Source organism: Thamnophis sirtalis, unplaced genomic scaffold (genome assembly GCF_051295495.1).
Source record: "Thamnophis sirtalis isolate CommonGarterSnake01/CBP01778 unplaced genomic scaffold, rThaSir2_p1.2 scaffold_8, whole genome shotgun sequence".
Lineage (NCBI taxonomy): Eukaryota > Metazoa > Chordata > Lepidosauria > Squamata > Natricidae > Thamnophis > Thamnophis sirtalis.
The window spans coordinates 65,361,204-65,375,754 of record NW_028261388.1 but is presented as its reverse complement, the minus strand read 5'-3'; the positions used below and the strand labels follow the sequence as shown (position 1 = coordinate 65,375,754).

Genomic DNA, 14,551 nt, shown 5'->3' with positions numbered 1-14,551 from the left:
AAACTTGAAGTACTTCACCATCAAAGGGCTTTTCTCTGCCTCAATTATACTACCCTGCAATTTAATCAAAGAAATAGTATATATTCTAGCCAGATACAATTGCTATCCATAAAATGTATCATGTGTTCTAATTTACAGCAACATTTCTCAAAGTATATTTAAATCCCAAAGTTATCACCTACTCATAAAAATTGGTCTTAAAGTATATTAAGATGTACCGTAGTTGCCATAGATACAAATCATTAACAGTTAGGACCCACTAAATATGTTTGTACAGAACTGTTCTCAGTTAATTTACACTGAATGGTACATACGTCTTAAGATTTTGAGATGAGATAATTACATTTAATTATAGCTAATATATTTTCTGATACTACGAAATTAAAGGGTTTGTTTAAAATAAACAACTATGCTATAAATGTAATCTGTGATTATGGTACATATTTATGTGCAATATCCTTAATAGGAAGTCACAAGTTACACTAATTTCATGGAAATTTATAGTGTACTCCTTTTTCAGGAAAGTAAAAGGAGTAGATTTCTGCCTTGCTGATCCACAGCTTTTGTCTATTGTCTTAGGACAAAGAGCTATTTTGTGACCACAGGTAGAAGAGCGGCTAATATAAAGAAAATAAAAGAAGTCACCAAACATGCAGTAGTTAGCTCATTTGCAGATCAGATCCCTGGCTAACTCAGTAGCTTATGAAAATGTCTAGTTTGCCCTTTGGAACAAAAGGGAATCATTCATGTCCATCCACCTTTTTTCTTTCTATGACAACAATTGAGCCCAAAATTTTGGTTGCTAAGCAAGAGCATTGTTAAAGTGAGTTTCAACTCATCTTACTCAATCCATCCTCCAACAGTGGATGTCAATCACTGTGGACCAGATTGAGAATTTGAGAGCAAAGGCCTGTTGGATTACTGGTGATTGACACACTTGTAAGGGAAGAGTAAGGATACCCTTGACTTACTGTGTCTACCATTGAGCACGCATCTCCGTTGCAAAGTGAGACAGCTGTTCAGTGAGCTTTCACCCACCTTATGACTTTTCTTGCAACTGTTGTTAAGTGAGTAGTTGCAGCTCTTAGGTCACATGGTTGTTAAGTGAATTCAGCTTCCCCATGGACTTTGTTGGTCAGGTCACAAAAGGGGATCACATGACTCTGGGACACAGACCATCATAATTAAGAGTCAGTTGCCAAGCATCCAAATTTGGATCACGTGACCCTAGGAATGTTGCAATGGTCATTAAGTGTGAAAAACAGTCACAAGCCCCTTTTTCCAATGCCGTTGTAACCTGAAGGGTCGCTAAGTCAGTCACAGTCACTAAGTGAATCTCTCTTCCCCGAATCTCTGTTGCAAAGAGAGGCAGCTTCCACCCACTTTCTTGCCACCGCTGTTAAGTGGATCATTGTTTAAGTCAGTCAGACAATGGTTAAAGAAGCTGGCTCACCCAGTGTCTTTGCTTGTCAGACGGTCGCAAAGGGCAGATCACATCACATGACCCCAGAATGCTGCAACTGTCATAAATGTGAGTCAGTTGCTATGTATCCAACTGTGAATCACATGACCAATGGGATACTGCAATGATCATACATGTGAAAAATGGTCAAGAGTGGCATTGCAACTTTGATCGGTCACTATATGATACAGTCATAAATTGAGGATTACCTATACTGTTTTCTAATTTGACGGCAATCCTTGACTTACAATCATCATGGCCAGCCTTCGCCGATGACTTATGTCTGTACCTAAGATAGTAGGGGGTGGGGGGAGCAGCAGCCCAACTGCAGGATCAGGTGTGTGGTGGGGAGAGAGCAGAATATTAGTTTATTTGATTATTTTCTTCATCTGAAAAGGGGGACCATTTTCTCTCCCCACCCTCAAAGTTCCCGTTTTGTCCATATAACTTGATATCAAGATATGGAAATTGAGGTTCCTATGGAAGACTGTGAGCTACATGGAATGATGGGGGCAGTTTGAAGATCCAAAAGGAAATTCCTTTGTAGCACGCTTTTTTTTGCCTGGGGCGTTTAGATTGCTCTGGCTTTGATTTCCCTCCCCTAGTTGGGAACGAGTAGCACATACGTGTGAGGAGAAGCTTTACCTTTACCTTTTACAAAGGATTTTCCTTCTGGTCTTCTGTCACACTCCATCGTTTCATGTAACTCAAACCACTACCCCAACACTGACACGTGAAGCCAATAAAATACTGTATGTTCCGCCTTGAGTTTTGGGCAACCTTGTGTTTCTCTGACCGCCCTCCTGGTCCCCGTCTGGGTGATGGGATATGCCCACTGACGACCTGGTTCTGCAGCCCTGGACAAGGGAGAGAAGGTTGGGTGGGAAATGTGGTCTCCCTCTGATGGAAAGCTGGAGCCCCTTCCCGGCCTCGTAACAAGCCAGCGCAGCCCATCCTCTCCCGCCACTTCTTCCAAGGGAGGACAACCACTTCCTGGCGGTTGTCTCCATGCACGAGGAGCTGCACTCTCCTTCAGCCCTCCCAGGGGCAGCTCTCTGAGGCTTCCTTCCCTCCCTGCCTGAGCCGTCTTCTTGCGCTGCTCCAGCCCACGGTGCATTCGTGGTCCAAAGGACCTGGCCGGCTTGGGCGCCCAAGAAAATAATCTTCCTGGCATGTGACCCACATTGGGTGGCTGCTCTTCTGGTTTCTGGCGCACCTGTGCACGTGAAAACTAGCTGGCTGGCACGCCAGAACCTGGAAGAGCAACAGGCAACGGCTCTGCGTGCTACTTCTGGCACAAATGCCATAGATTCACCATCACGGTCCTAGACCCTTTGCAGAAAATACAGCACACAAGTCAACACATTAGAAGTATGTCTGGTATATTTTGCAATTACCATATTTTTCAGAGTGTAAAACGCATCAAGGTTTTGAAGAGGCATTTTTTTTAAAAAAAGTTTTTGCTCTGCAAACCTCCAAAAAACCAGCCCATTTTTTTGCGAAAACAGGCCCATTTTTTTTTCAAAAAAAGGGCATGAATAGTCCTTAGGCTTGTAGAGTGCTTGGGGGGGGGAGGGGGAGAAAGCAAAATTGGCCCGTGTTTCGTGTCAACAAAGGGCATGGATAGCCTTTAGGCAGCTTATAGTGTCCCTGGGGGCTGGGGCAAACAATTGAGCAAAAATCAGGCTGTTTTTTGCTCATTACTGCCCTTCCCAGCCCCCAGGAGCTCTGGGGGCTATGCACGGCCATTTTGGTGAAGGGGGCAGGGTTTCAGAAGGCAAAAAATTCTGTATTCAGTGTATAAGATGCACCCAGATTTTCAGCCTCTTTTTTGAAAATACGATATGTTAGTTTAAAACTTTGGTTCAGTGATACCTGCAAGCTCACTCCTAGACCTCATTACATGCACTTTCCAATGGATATGTCTCTTCTCACAACAGGAAGTATATATTGTAAGGTAAGTTGCATATCACCAAAATATGATCTCTTAGTTCACAAACATCTCAGTTCACGTGTCACCACAAGAAACAGACAACTTTAACAAAGTTACTTCAAAATCAAAAAAATACCTGTTTAAACACTGGATGTGATATTTTATCTTACAGTATACATGTTAAGTTACTTAGCCTTTGTTTTTAAAGGGAACCATGTTTAAGGGAATTCATATATGTTGGACACAAATCATTAGAAAGGACAACAAGGATCATTTAGTTTATTCTTAATTACCTAATTAATTATAGATTTCCTTAAGAGGCAACCACCAGTAGGAATCCAGCTGCTATTGGAATAAATTGTATTTCATGGCTGAAATGCAGAGTACAAGCCCAAACATTTTAAATGAGTAAGCAGATCACTACAATCCATTCCATATATGTTCAAGGGATATCCAGTGTTTCCACTGAATCTGAATGGTATGCAAGCTAAACCACTATCAGTGATCCTGCTTATTTCTACGAAGAAAAACCAACTGTATGGCTAGGATTACCATTAGGAATGTGTAAGGTGGTTCTTTCCAGTTGATTTGTTCCTGTCTTCTATAAAAAAAAATTCTTTCTGTAAATAGTGGCTTCCTATCTGCAGGCAGGGGAAAACAGCAATGAGGCTTAATCAGGGATTGTTAAATTAAAGTGATATCATTAATTCCCCTTAAAATCACCTACCTTTTTGAAGTAATATTGAATGGATTGTCTTGGCCAAATAAAGTTCCATACCTGTTTAAGTGACTACATAAAAGCAAACTGTCCTTTGTCTAACCATATAAATTCTTGCTGGAAAAAAATGTAAAAATATTATAGATATCTTTTGAACAACTGAAAATCAAAGCAGGTCTGATGAGATGTATAAAAAATGAAGATAATAAAGTAGAAAATTCTAATTTTATATTGCACAGCACCACCATTTGTGGCTTAACATGCAAGAAAGGCTGACAATAAGTTCAATAAAGAGATCAAAGAAAACAATCTATATTTGAAAAAAACATGCAATACACCTATAAGGATATTCTATTTTAAGATGAAAGATTTAAAAGAAACTGCAAGTTCTTGCTACATATAAAACCAAAACAGAATGTTACATTTTCTTAGTTTATTGGGTTTAGGCAATTGCAACGCTCAGTATATGTTATTTGGAAAATCATGCATGCACAGCCTCTTAATGCCTTATACATTTTATCTTGCAATAATAGTTTTCATTCACAGCATACACAAATCCGTATGATAGGAAAAACACCCTATTTACAATTAGAAAGAGCATGGTTTTGTTTTATACTGAACAAAGTTAACAGGATATCAACAGAGCAGAAGATATAGGTGAAATATACAGGCTTTAAAGAACATATTTTTAAAAAACTTAAAAAAAAATTAAGCTATTAGATTAATTCAACTAATCAACCAATTAAGGATTCCCTTTCTTGCACAGGTGATAAGCTTTAAAGGTTACTTGTAAAAACAAATATAACACATGGACACAATGTTAACTATAATAAGCATTTATTTCTCTGCATGTTTTCAAACTTCGGTTGACTGACAGCCTATCTTTCTATTCCAGGCTATATTGTGAATTTATTTTATGTTTAGACCACACTACACGTTTTCTCAAGAGACGCTTGTAAATTCAATAATACAAAGTCATAACCGAATATTTAATTTTTTTCATGTACTCTTTAAGAAAACTAAAATATTTTGTCCTAATTTCCAAGTCTGTAAAATCCGAGAGTTTTTAAAGAAATTTACAATAAAAAAGGATGGGAAATAAGAAGTGTACAGAACTGAAACATTCAATAACTGAGAGAAAGCATGGCTTAATAATATGACTGAGACCAGCTCTTTAAAAAATATATTTGCTTCACACATCTGCCATAAGGAAAAATACATATCACAGAGAAAAACACATCTCCATCAGATTTTACAAAACAGTATCTCTTTTCTTTCCTCTCTTCCTACACAAACATGCTAGCTTGATAGTATCATCAAATAATCAAGTACAGGATTTAATTTTGGCTTGCTCTAAACTATTTTATCAATTAAAATTGGGACATCTTTGCATATGTGAAAGGATATATAATAATATTAAATACAAAAGAGGCATGTATAAAGAAAAGGTTTTGGAGAATTAGAAGGATTCTTGAATTTTCTAGTAAACAGATTCATCCAAGACCTATTGGCAAGGGCAAATAAGTTATTATTAAAAAGTAGTGCATTTTAAAAATTCATGATGGCCTTAGAATCCCACCACTCAGACACACACATTCTGAATTTATATGCATTACAGTGCTTTTGTGTATTAAAAATAAGGAGTCCAGACATTAATGAAACCTTTTAGACAATCAGCAATTATTTTGGCATAACCTAAATCCATTTTGATTGAATTCACTTATTTCTTGGTAACTTCCATGGGTCTAGGACTTTTCGTCCCCTTCTTTCTTCTCCTCGGCTGTTTCTCCTCAGGTGATTTTCCCCTGACCTACTTCTTTGGTTGACAGGCCTCTACCCATACTCCACCATCCATACTCCACTGGTCCATGCGTCCTACCATGTTCAACAGGATGCATTTGCAGAAAGAGGGTTCATCCTGGGTGTTCCACCCCCGAGACAGTTAGCCCCCAACCAATTGGCTAGAGGGGGTGGAGGAAGGAATTCTTTAGGACTATTAATAGAAATCCAGCAAAAGGAGAGAAGGAGAGAGGAGTAAAAGAATCTGCCACAATGTCTTCCTCCCTCTTTCTCTCTTCCCCCCCCCCCCCACTCCTCTCCTTCCCTCTGTCAGGCCTGCAGCCATATGCCTTTTGGATCTTTGGCCTGCCACACTTTCTATTATTCTAATATGCCTTTTCTATTGTGGGAAATTGGGAGGAGGGATTGTACAGAGTTAAATGCTATGTAGCCAAAATAAAATTCCTTTCTAGAAAGCCAAGGTCATCCTTTGTCTCTGCACCTCTGCACCTGACCGGAACTGGATGGGTGGAACTGCCAGCATGGCAGTGGAAGATTGGACCATGTGATGGACCTGTGGGTGTGGGGGCAAGATCATGAACTTTCAACTGGGCGGGGAAAACTGCGAAGCTTTCAGATTCGGGTTTTCCCAGATGTGCCAACATGTCTCTTAATAAATTGGAACTTTGAGGAATCCTTTGCCTTGGACTCTGATTTAATTTTGAATGCTTTGGAACCCTGACAGCAGGGGTGTCAGACTAGGACACAGGGCGGTGGAGTATGGGTAGAGGCCTGTCAGCCGAGGAAATAAGTCAGGGGAAAATCGTCTGAGGAGAAACAGCCAAGGAGAAGAAAGAGTAGGAGACAAACAGTCCCATTCCGCTTTCCACATAGACATGAATAAATTTACATGAACTTACATATTAAAATTAATTTCATTGCTATCATCTATATTACAGTGTGAAAGGACATTTACAAGTAAGCCAGTAAAAGGATTCCTTGTACACTGAAACTACACTATTACCTTCCAGACTACAAACTGTGTTTTGACTTCTACTTCAGTAGTGAAAGTATGAATAAATCAATGAACTAATATTTAATAGTGGAACTAATATTAGTTCTACAATCTAGCCTGGGCATTATGCAGATGTACTGAATTCACCCAGAATGGCATTCCAAAGAACTCCCTCCTTATGACATAAACCTTACATTCCTACGTATTTTAATGATGCTTTCCAAATCCAGAAAACAAAATCCCTTAAGATAAACCCAGCCTAACTTTCATACAATACCTGTAAGTACAGTATCTCCTTGCCAACTAAAATCCTGTTTATCTCCAAAATGCTATTTATGTTCCATACTTAATGAGTACAATTCCCTTCCCTATAGTAGTTGACTAAGTGCCAAACAGATGGTTGTTTTAAAAAATCATGAAGTTATGACCAATACTAAGGAGCAATACTAATGTGATTTAATAGATAATTTAAAAAAGAATACTTTACATGAAAGTCTTTGCATCTTCACATCTTAATTTTTTTCTCTAGGTAAAAGAAAAGAATTTCATAATTTTACTCTTAAGTAGGGATACAGAATTCTTAAAAGTTCCCTTTTAACCTCTCAAGAATCATATTTGTTATAGTGTAAAAGTCAACTAAAAAAATCTTAAGTATGACCACTAATGTAATTGTTCTATTTGACTGACTGATTGAATCAAGCTTGATTCCATATAGCTTCTGTAAGAATTTTATGGACGAACATCTATTGCATTCAATACATTTCAATTTGAACAGAAATTATATCATATATAATACCAAGATAAGAGCATGATATGCACAAGTAAAATATGATTCTCCATTTTGCAATCCCTGCAAAATCTAGAGTAATGAATGTGTAAGAAGTAAAATTCACTGCCCTAGTGATTCATCAGTGTGAAAAGGAATTCTGTTTATTCATAAGCAATTTTATTTTTGACTCAACTTCAAACTCAGAAGACTGCTTTATTTCAGTATCCTGAAGCATTCACATCCTATTCATGATTAGCATATTCATACAGGTACTAGTACAATTCAATTTCTGGATTTTCAATACCCTTTAACTGACTAAGGATCACACCAAAATGCAATGTGCAACATTTCAAAAACCACCACTCATACTAATTAATACAAGTTAGTTGACTGACAATGTGCAAATAAACTTTATTGGAGAGTTCATATTGATGAGTGGTTTACAGCGAAATCAGAATGGGGGTACAAAGTACCTTCTGTGCTGTAAACATCATGAATTCTTCACATAAGTGGAAGCTGAAAGGCCTAAGAAAGAGTGTGCAAACATTTCTTATACTATCAATGGCTGAACTCAAGTTTTCCAAAAAGAATTTGGAACAGTTCTGCATTTGGTACATGTCCGATCCACTGTCAATCAGTTTCAAGGGAAAATACCAGTAATTAATAAACGTATACTTTTAATTTTTAGCTTTAAAACACAAGGGTCTAATGAAAGCATGCAGCACTATTTTTCCTGTGTAATATGGTATAATTATTTAACTACCAGTGTTTGCATGATTTGGTGAGTGCTGTACAAGCAAAAGGGACTGTAAAATCACTTCTGGTTGTACCCTATAAATAAGATTGTACAGTACTTTTCCCTCTTCACCATGATTCACAATATAAAAACAGAATTGTGTAGACTTAATTTACCCTGAAAAAAGCAGCATTTCAGATTATCCTTTTCTGTTCTTTGATTCTCCCTTTTTCAGTAGTTTACAATCTGGAAACATAGGGAGCTCTTGTTTTCCAGCTTGCTCTGGCCAGATCAGCTCTGGTTCTTCACAGTTTGTCTGCATATCTGTAACACTTCACAAAGTAATCGTTCAACGTATATGTGTATGCATGTATGTATGTATGTGTATGTATGTATGTATATACACACACACACACATACACACATACATACACGCACACACTACTAACAAGCAAATGTAATTATGGGGGCTAGAACAACAATAATCACTTGTTTCCCTGCATACATACTTCAAAGAAAATCCATCTTGGATTCAGAATATCATTTCCGACTTTCTTACCACCATGGGATAAGAGTATGTTTCCATAAACTAATCTTTAGTGCAGCATAAATGAAAAGGAGATTTTTCTCTCAAAAATTGACCTGGTGGAGAACTAAAAGATCCCTCAAAATTTCATCTATGGCTGAGATCTCAAAGCCCATCTTAATGCAAAGTAGACTTTGATAAATTCAGGCATACCGCGGCATTTCACATTGCTCACAACGATTCAGCGCTGGGTGATTCAAGAAAGTACAGCTGTCACAATTCCATGGAGCTCCTTCAAAGTCCTCATCTCTTGGCTGTGATCGCAGAACTGGCTTGGAACTATTTTGATGGTCTACAAAGAATCATTTTTCTTATAAAACACAATACTTTTAAATATATAAGCATTATAGGTCAATAATAACATTAGTATTAATATTTTATTTGGTATTCATGCATAAGCACACTGTAAGGTCTGTTTGTTTTCTCTACAATAATTGTTGTTGATAGAGAGGGAGTGACTGGTCCGAATTTTCTATACCAGAAGGTGAACTAGAATATGGGACTCCAATATAACACTTAACCACATACCAAGTGCAATATTCTGAAAATAAATTATGTTGTCCACATGATTTTGGTCCCCAGTAAAAATATAGTAAGTTATGTGAATTATGTATATTCTTTTCTGCCAAATTTTGTCATTTTGAGGTAGATAATATGAGATCTACTAGACTGAATTTCTAACTCATTCTTAACAAAAGAAAATTACTAAGATGTATTTTAATATCCCATACTAGAATTATTTCTAAGTAATAATGTGTTGCGTTCGAGCACTTTATTAACGTGGGTATGACACATTCTTACTTTAGCCACTAATACTATTGGGAGCATAGTTATTTACCTATCAAGAATGATCCAGAACATTACTCTGAAATGTTACTGAATTATATTAATTACCATGTCTTTACGCTAATTTTGATTAAACATTTATTTTTACAGTCTAACAAAGTATTTCCTGTATCAGCGATGGTGAAACATTTTTGGCTCACGTGCCATAAGGCAGTGTTTTTCAACCACTGTGCCGCGGCACACTAGTGTGCCGTGACATAGTGTAAGGTGTGCCGTGGGAAAAACACCCGCCGGGTGTTTTTGCCTCGGGATATCTCTGTGTCCTGAAAGTTGCTTTCGGGACAGAGAGATGCCTCTATTAAGTCCCTGCGGCCCCGCGTTTACTTTAAAAATGCGGGGACCACCGGGAGGTAGCGCACGCAGGGACGTCACTTTATATATAGTCAATATAGGCACAGAGTTAAATTTTTTTAACATTTTCTAATGGTGGTGTGCCTCGTGATTTTTTTCATGAAAAAAGTGTGCCTTTGCACAAAAAAGGTTGAAAAACACTGCCATAAGGGAAGGGAGCTCAGAGGGGTTATGCGTGGGCATGCCACACCCATAATGTAACATGCGCGCATGAGAGGCGCTCCCCCCATTTTTGCATGCTTTTTTAATCCTCCCCAGTCTCCAGAGGCTTTATAGGACCCTGGGGAGGGCGAAAACAGCCTCCCCCACCCTCCCCCCCCCAGTTTGCTTGTAGGGTCCTTTTTAGTCCTCCAGAGGCTTCAGGGAAGCCTCCTGAAGATCCCTGAAGCCTCCGGAGGGCTTAAACCAACCCTATGAGCAAATCGGAATTCAGTTCCTGAAGCCTCCGGAGGGCCTCTGGGGGGAGGCAGGGAAAGCTGTGGCACGTGTGCCATAGGTTCACCATCCCGGTACTATATTGTACCCTAATTAAAGATTTTGAAAATACTACACAAAATAATGCATGGAAAATCAAATTTGTACAATATTGCCACATGGCAATAATATTTATACTTCCGTAAATTACTATTTCTATAACTTTGGTGCCAAGTCTCTCTTCTGCCCCCATGAAAATCATCCCCCACCCATCCCACCCACTCCAGTTAAATGCTCGTAGGGTTTGTTTTAAATGGATAAAAAGATCTGTGCTGCTCATAATCAAAATCCGAGTGGAAATGAGGATTTCCGCCACCTGGAACGGCCCGAAAATGCAATGCACAGAGGCCAAAAATGTCCGAAGGGTGGGGGACAGGGGGGGAAGTGGAGCTACATTCAGAGTATAAGACGCACTCAGATTTTCACCCCCTTTTTTGGGGGGAGTGAGTGAGTTTTATACTCCAAAAAATATGGTACATCTTAAAGATTTGTGTAGTGACTCACCTTTTTTATATGGCTTTGGCGGCACAACAGGACCAGGCTCTATATTATCATAAAAATTATTCATGGCTTTCAGGTCAAAGTTTCCTATTAATAAAAAGCAGAAAATAATGTATTTTGAACAGGACATATGTTAAAAGATAAAAGAAGTTACTGGTGAAGTGTGCTTTTGACATGAAACGATACTGAAATGAAGCAAACCACAGTGTCTTAAAGTCACATAGCCTTATTATTTTGGAAACTGCCCATATATAATAAAGAATGCTTGCAAATTTTGTCACTTAAATGATACAGAATCAGTATTTCCAAATACGTTTTAACTAAAGTATCAAAACTACACATCTAGTAAAAAGAAAATAGATCAGATGATTTTTCTTTCTATGACTATGACAGGAAAAGACAATAATATTAATCAAACCTCTTATATTTTTACATAAAGCTCCAAATCAATGCATTTCAGATACAGAAAATCATTGAAAACAGCTACCTCTAGACTGAAGGAGGTCAATTTCTTTCAGAGTACAGTCTACATTTATCTGGAGCTGCCTATTCATGCTTCTCAATCTTGTCATCTCCTCGGGCTAGCAGAGAGAATCAAGAATAGAAAGTAAGAAAGGTGGCACATTCATTTAACTAACACATAACTTCAGCCAACCAGAAGCCCATTCATAATTTTTTAAAATTCTCCCCACCTTTCCATCCCTTACCTTTATTAGAGGTGCATTCATAAATTACAAAAAAGATGAGTTAAAAGTATAGTCTACAGTTCCTCCTTACCTAATAAAAGAATGTATGTCCTTTGGAAATACAGCTTTTGTCTCCACATCAAAAAACAAAAATCAATGCTCAATGTAGAAGTAAAGAATTCCAAGAGCCAGAAACTGGAAAGGACAGATTAATTAATAGTCTCTTTATCAAATTGAAAATCACTATTTTCAACATTTTGTCTATCAATTTATATGTTAAACTGTATGCATTCTTTCCATCTTATTAATACCTATAGACAGTCCTCAGGTTAAAATAGCAACTGGGTCTTGAATTTCCTTTGCTAAGCAATGTGGTACAACCCCAAGTCCACATGGGCAGGGAAGCCAGCCTGGGCTATGGGTGGTGCAAATAGGTTGTTAGTGGCAGGCTCTTTGGAGCATGAGCAGATTGGCAGAGGTCCATTGGGGATCATGGGGAAGTGCTATGGATAATGGGGGACTGTAGGCAGGTCAGCAGGATTGTGGATGATTGCTACACAGTTCAAGCAGAATGATTTGGGGGAGGTGCTCTCTAGGAGGCTCCTTGGGAGAAAAAGCAATGGGAATAACTTATTGGAGTAACTTGCAACTTTCCCTTCCAGCTTGCCCATTCACTTTGCTTGTGAGAGGCTGACAGGGAATGGTGCAAATGACAATCAGGGGAGGCTGCAATGGTCCTAAAGTGTGAACCCAAACATGATGTGGCTGTGTGGATTCTGCAATGGCCAGAATTTTGAGGACCAGTCATAAGTATTACTCATTCAGTGCCACCATAACTTTGAACAGATTATTTTTGAGGAGGTCTTATTTTTTTGATGTGCAGGAGGTGGCGAGCAGGGGGCCGACGGGAGTGGGAGAGCAGCTACTGCTGGCCCCACCCACTCCATCACACTGTCTGCTGGCCCCAGGCTGCAATTGGCCAAGCTCTTGGTATACCCCAACCCCCACCTGCCCTGCCTGCTGGCCGAGCTACTGCTGGGACATTTCTTGGCCATGGTGGATTGTCTGCAGCTGCCCATGCTGCTGCTGACCTCGTGGGGCTCTTTGCCCTCCCGGCAGCGCTGCTCTTGGCCAGCCTGCTGGGCTGCTCCTGCCTGGCATGGGGTGAGCCATCCCAGATTGAAAGCCTTTAGAATACCACCAGCCTACCAGGGCCTCTTCATAAGCAGCCACCGATGGAACCATGCTGCCTATGCCACCACACTTGCTGCCACCTTTGGGCTGCTGAGCGCCAGCCTACACACCTATTTGTTGCTGTAGGGCCTCTTTGGGCCCTGGCGGGTGGTGCAGCTCTCTTGCTGGCTGTGGGAGGCAGACCTGGGGCTGCTCCTAGCTGCCTTCGGCGTCTGGCTCGCCTGTGGTGGCTGTGCAGCCACCTCACCTTCTGCCTAGCCCCCACCAAGCCACAGCTGCTTCCCAGCACTCCCACTACCTCCTGCTGGAGCTACACCACACAGAGCTGGCAAGAGAGTTTCAGCGCCCACCAGGACCCAAAGAGCGACAGGCTCAGTGTAGCTTAGTAGGCATGCAGGTCAGTGCTCAGCAGCCCAAAGGTAGTACAAATGGCATGACTCCACTGGTGCCGGCTCATGAAGGGGCCCTGGCAGGTCAGTAGCACTCCAGAGGTTTTCGATCTGGGACAACTCATCCTGCACCCGGCAGGAGCAGCCCAGCAGGATGGCTGAGAGCAGCGCTGCCAGGAGTGCAAAGAGCCCATATGAGGCCAGCAGCAGCATGGGCAGCCATTTGGCCACTTTAAGACTTGTGGATTTCAACTCCCAGAACTCCCCACAGGCCACCCTTCCTCCCCAATTTCCTGCTGATCGTCCTTTCCTTGTGTCAAAGATGCGTGGAGGGAGCATTTTTGGGATGTGCGTCTGTACAGGGCTTCCCAAGGAAAGGATGATCAGCAGGAAAATTCCACCCCTCCATTTTCCTGCCGATCGTCCTTTCCTTGGGGAACCCTGTACAGATACACATCCCAAAAATGCTCCCTCTGAAGCCTCTAGCCTTGCAATCCTGCAGAGGGAAGGTGGAAGTTTGCTCTGAAGCTGCAGCAGAGCATTGCACTCAGGGGCCTCAGCAGGTAACATCGAGTTCCATATCTTGTTCCAGCAAGAGGGGGGCAGACTGGGGACTCAGCGGTCAGAGAAGATGGGGTTGTGGGATGCAAAGGAGGAAGGGGCGAACTCATCCTCCCTCCTCTGTCCCACCGCAGAGCTCACACAGGGCAGCGCAACTGCTGCTGAAGGGGGCCCTGGCAGGCCAGTGACAGGGGTGGTGCTCTAGAGATCTGGACCGAGTTGCCACACAGGAAGAAGCAGCCCAGCAGGGCTACTGAGAGCAGTGGAGCCAGGAGGGTGAGGCAGGTGCAACAGACCCAGCAGTGGGGGCAGCCTATTCTGATGTGCCACATGGCTTTCTGCCATGTCATAGCATGAGCAAAACCTGAGCTCTAGGCCCAGCAGAGCGCAAATTATGGTCACCACCTTCTCCAGAGCCACAAGATGAGCAGCAGAAGAGAGGGGCCCTTGGCTGCAAGGTTGCCCGGTGCTGCAGGCAGGGCTGGGCTAGAAAGAGTGCATTGAAAACACCTCCAGGCACCCAGAGAGACAGAATGAGAGGCAGCTCCCGG

The 14,551-nt window shown here is 41.0% G+C and overlaps 1 protein-coding gene across 7 annotated transcripts in view; it reads right to left on the bottom strand.

Annotated features, from left to right (window-relative positions):
* Positions 1–4,531: 4,531 nt before the first annotated feature.
* TAB3 (TGF-beta activated kinase 1 (MAP3K7) binding protein 3) overlaps positions 4,532–14,551 on the bottom strand; it is a 52,071-nt gene continuing 42,051 nt past the window's right edge. For 5 of the 7 annotated variants that reach the window (XM_087721805.1, XM_087721803.1, XM_087721804.1 and 2 more), the window contains 4 exons: positions 11,658–11,751; positions 11,174–11,257; positions 9,152–9,290; positions 4,532–8,744 (listed from right to left, as the gene is read on the bottom strand). In XM_087721805.1, the coding sequence (XP_087577931.1) occupies positions 8,612–8,744; positions 9,152–9,290; positions 11,174–11,257; positions 11,658–11,751 (450 nt within the window). In that variant the 3' untranslated portion in view covers positions 4,532–8,611. Of the gene's footprint in view, positions 9,291–11,173; positions 11,258–11,657; positions 11,752–14,551 lie in introns of all 7 variants that reach the window. The other 2 variants (XM_087721807.1, XM_014057447.2) reach the window with 2 other exon arrangements.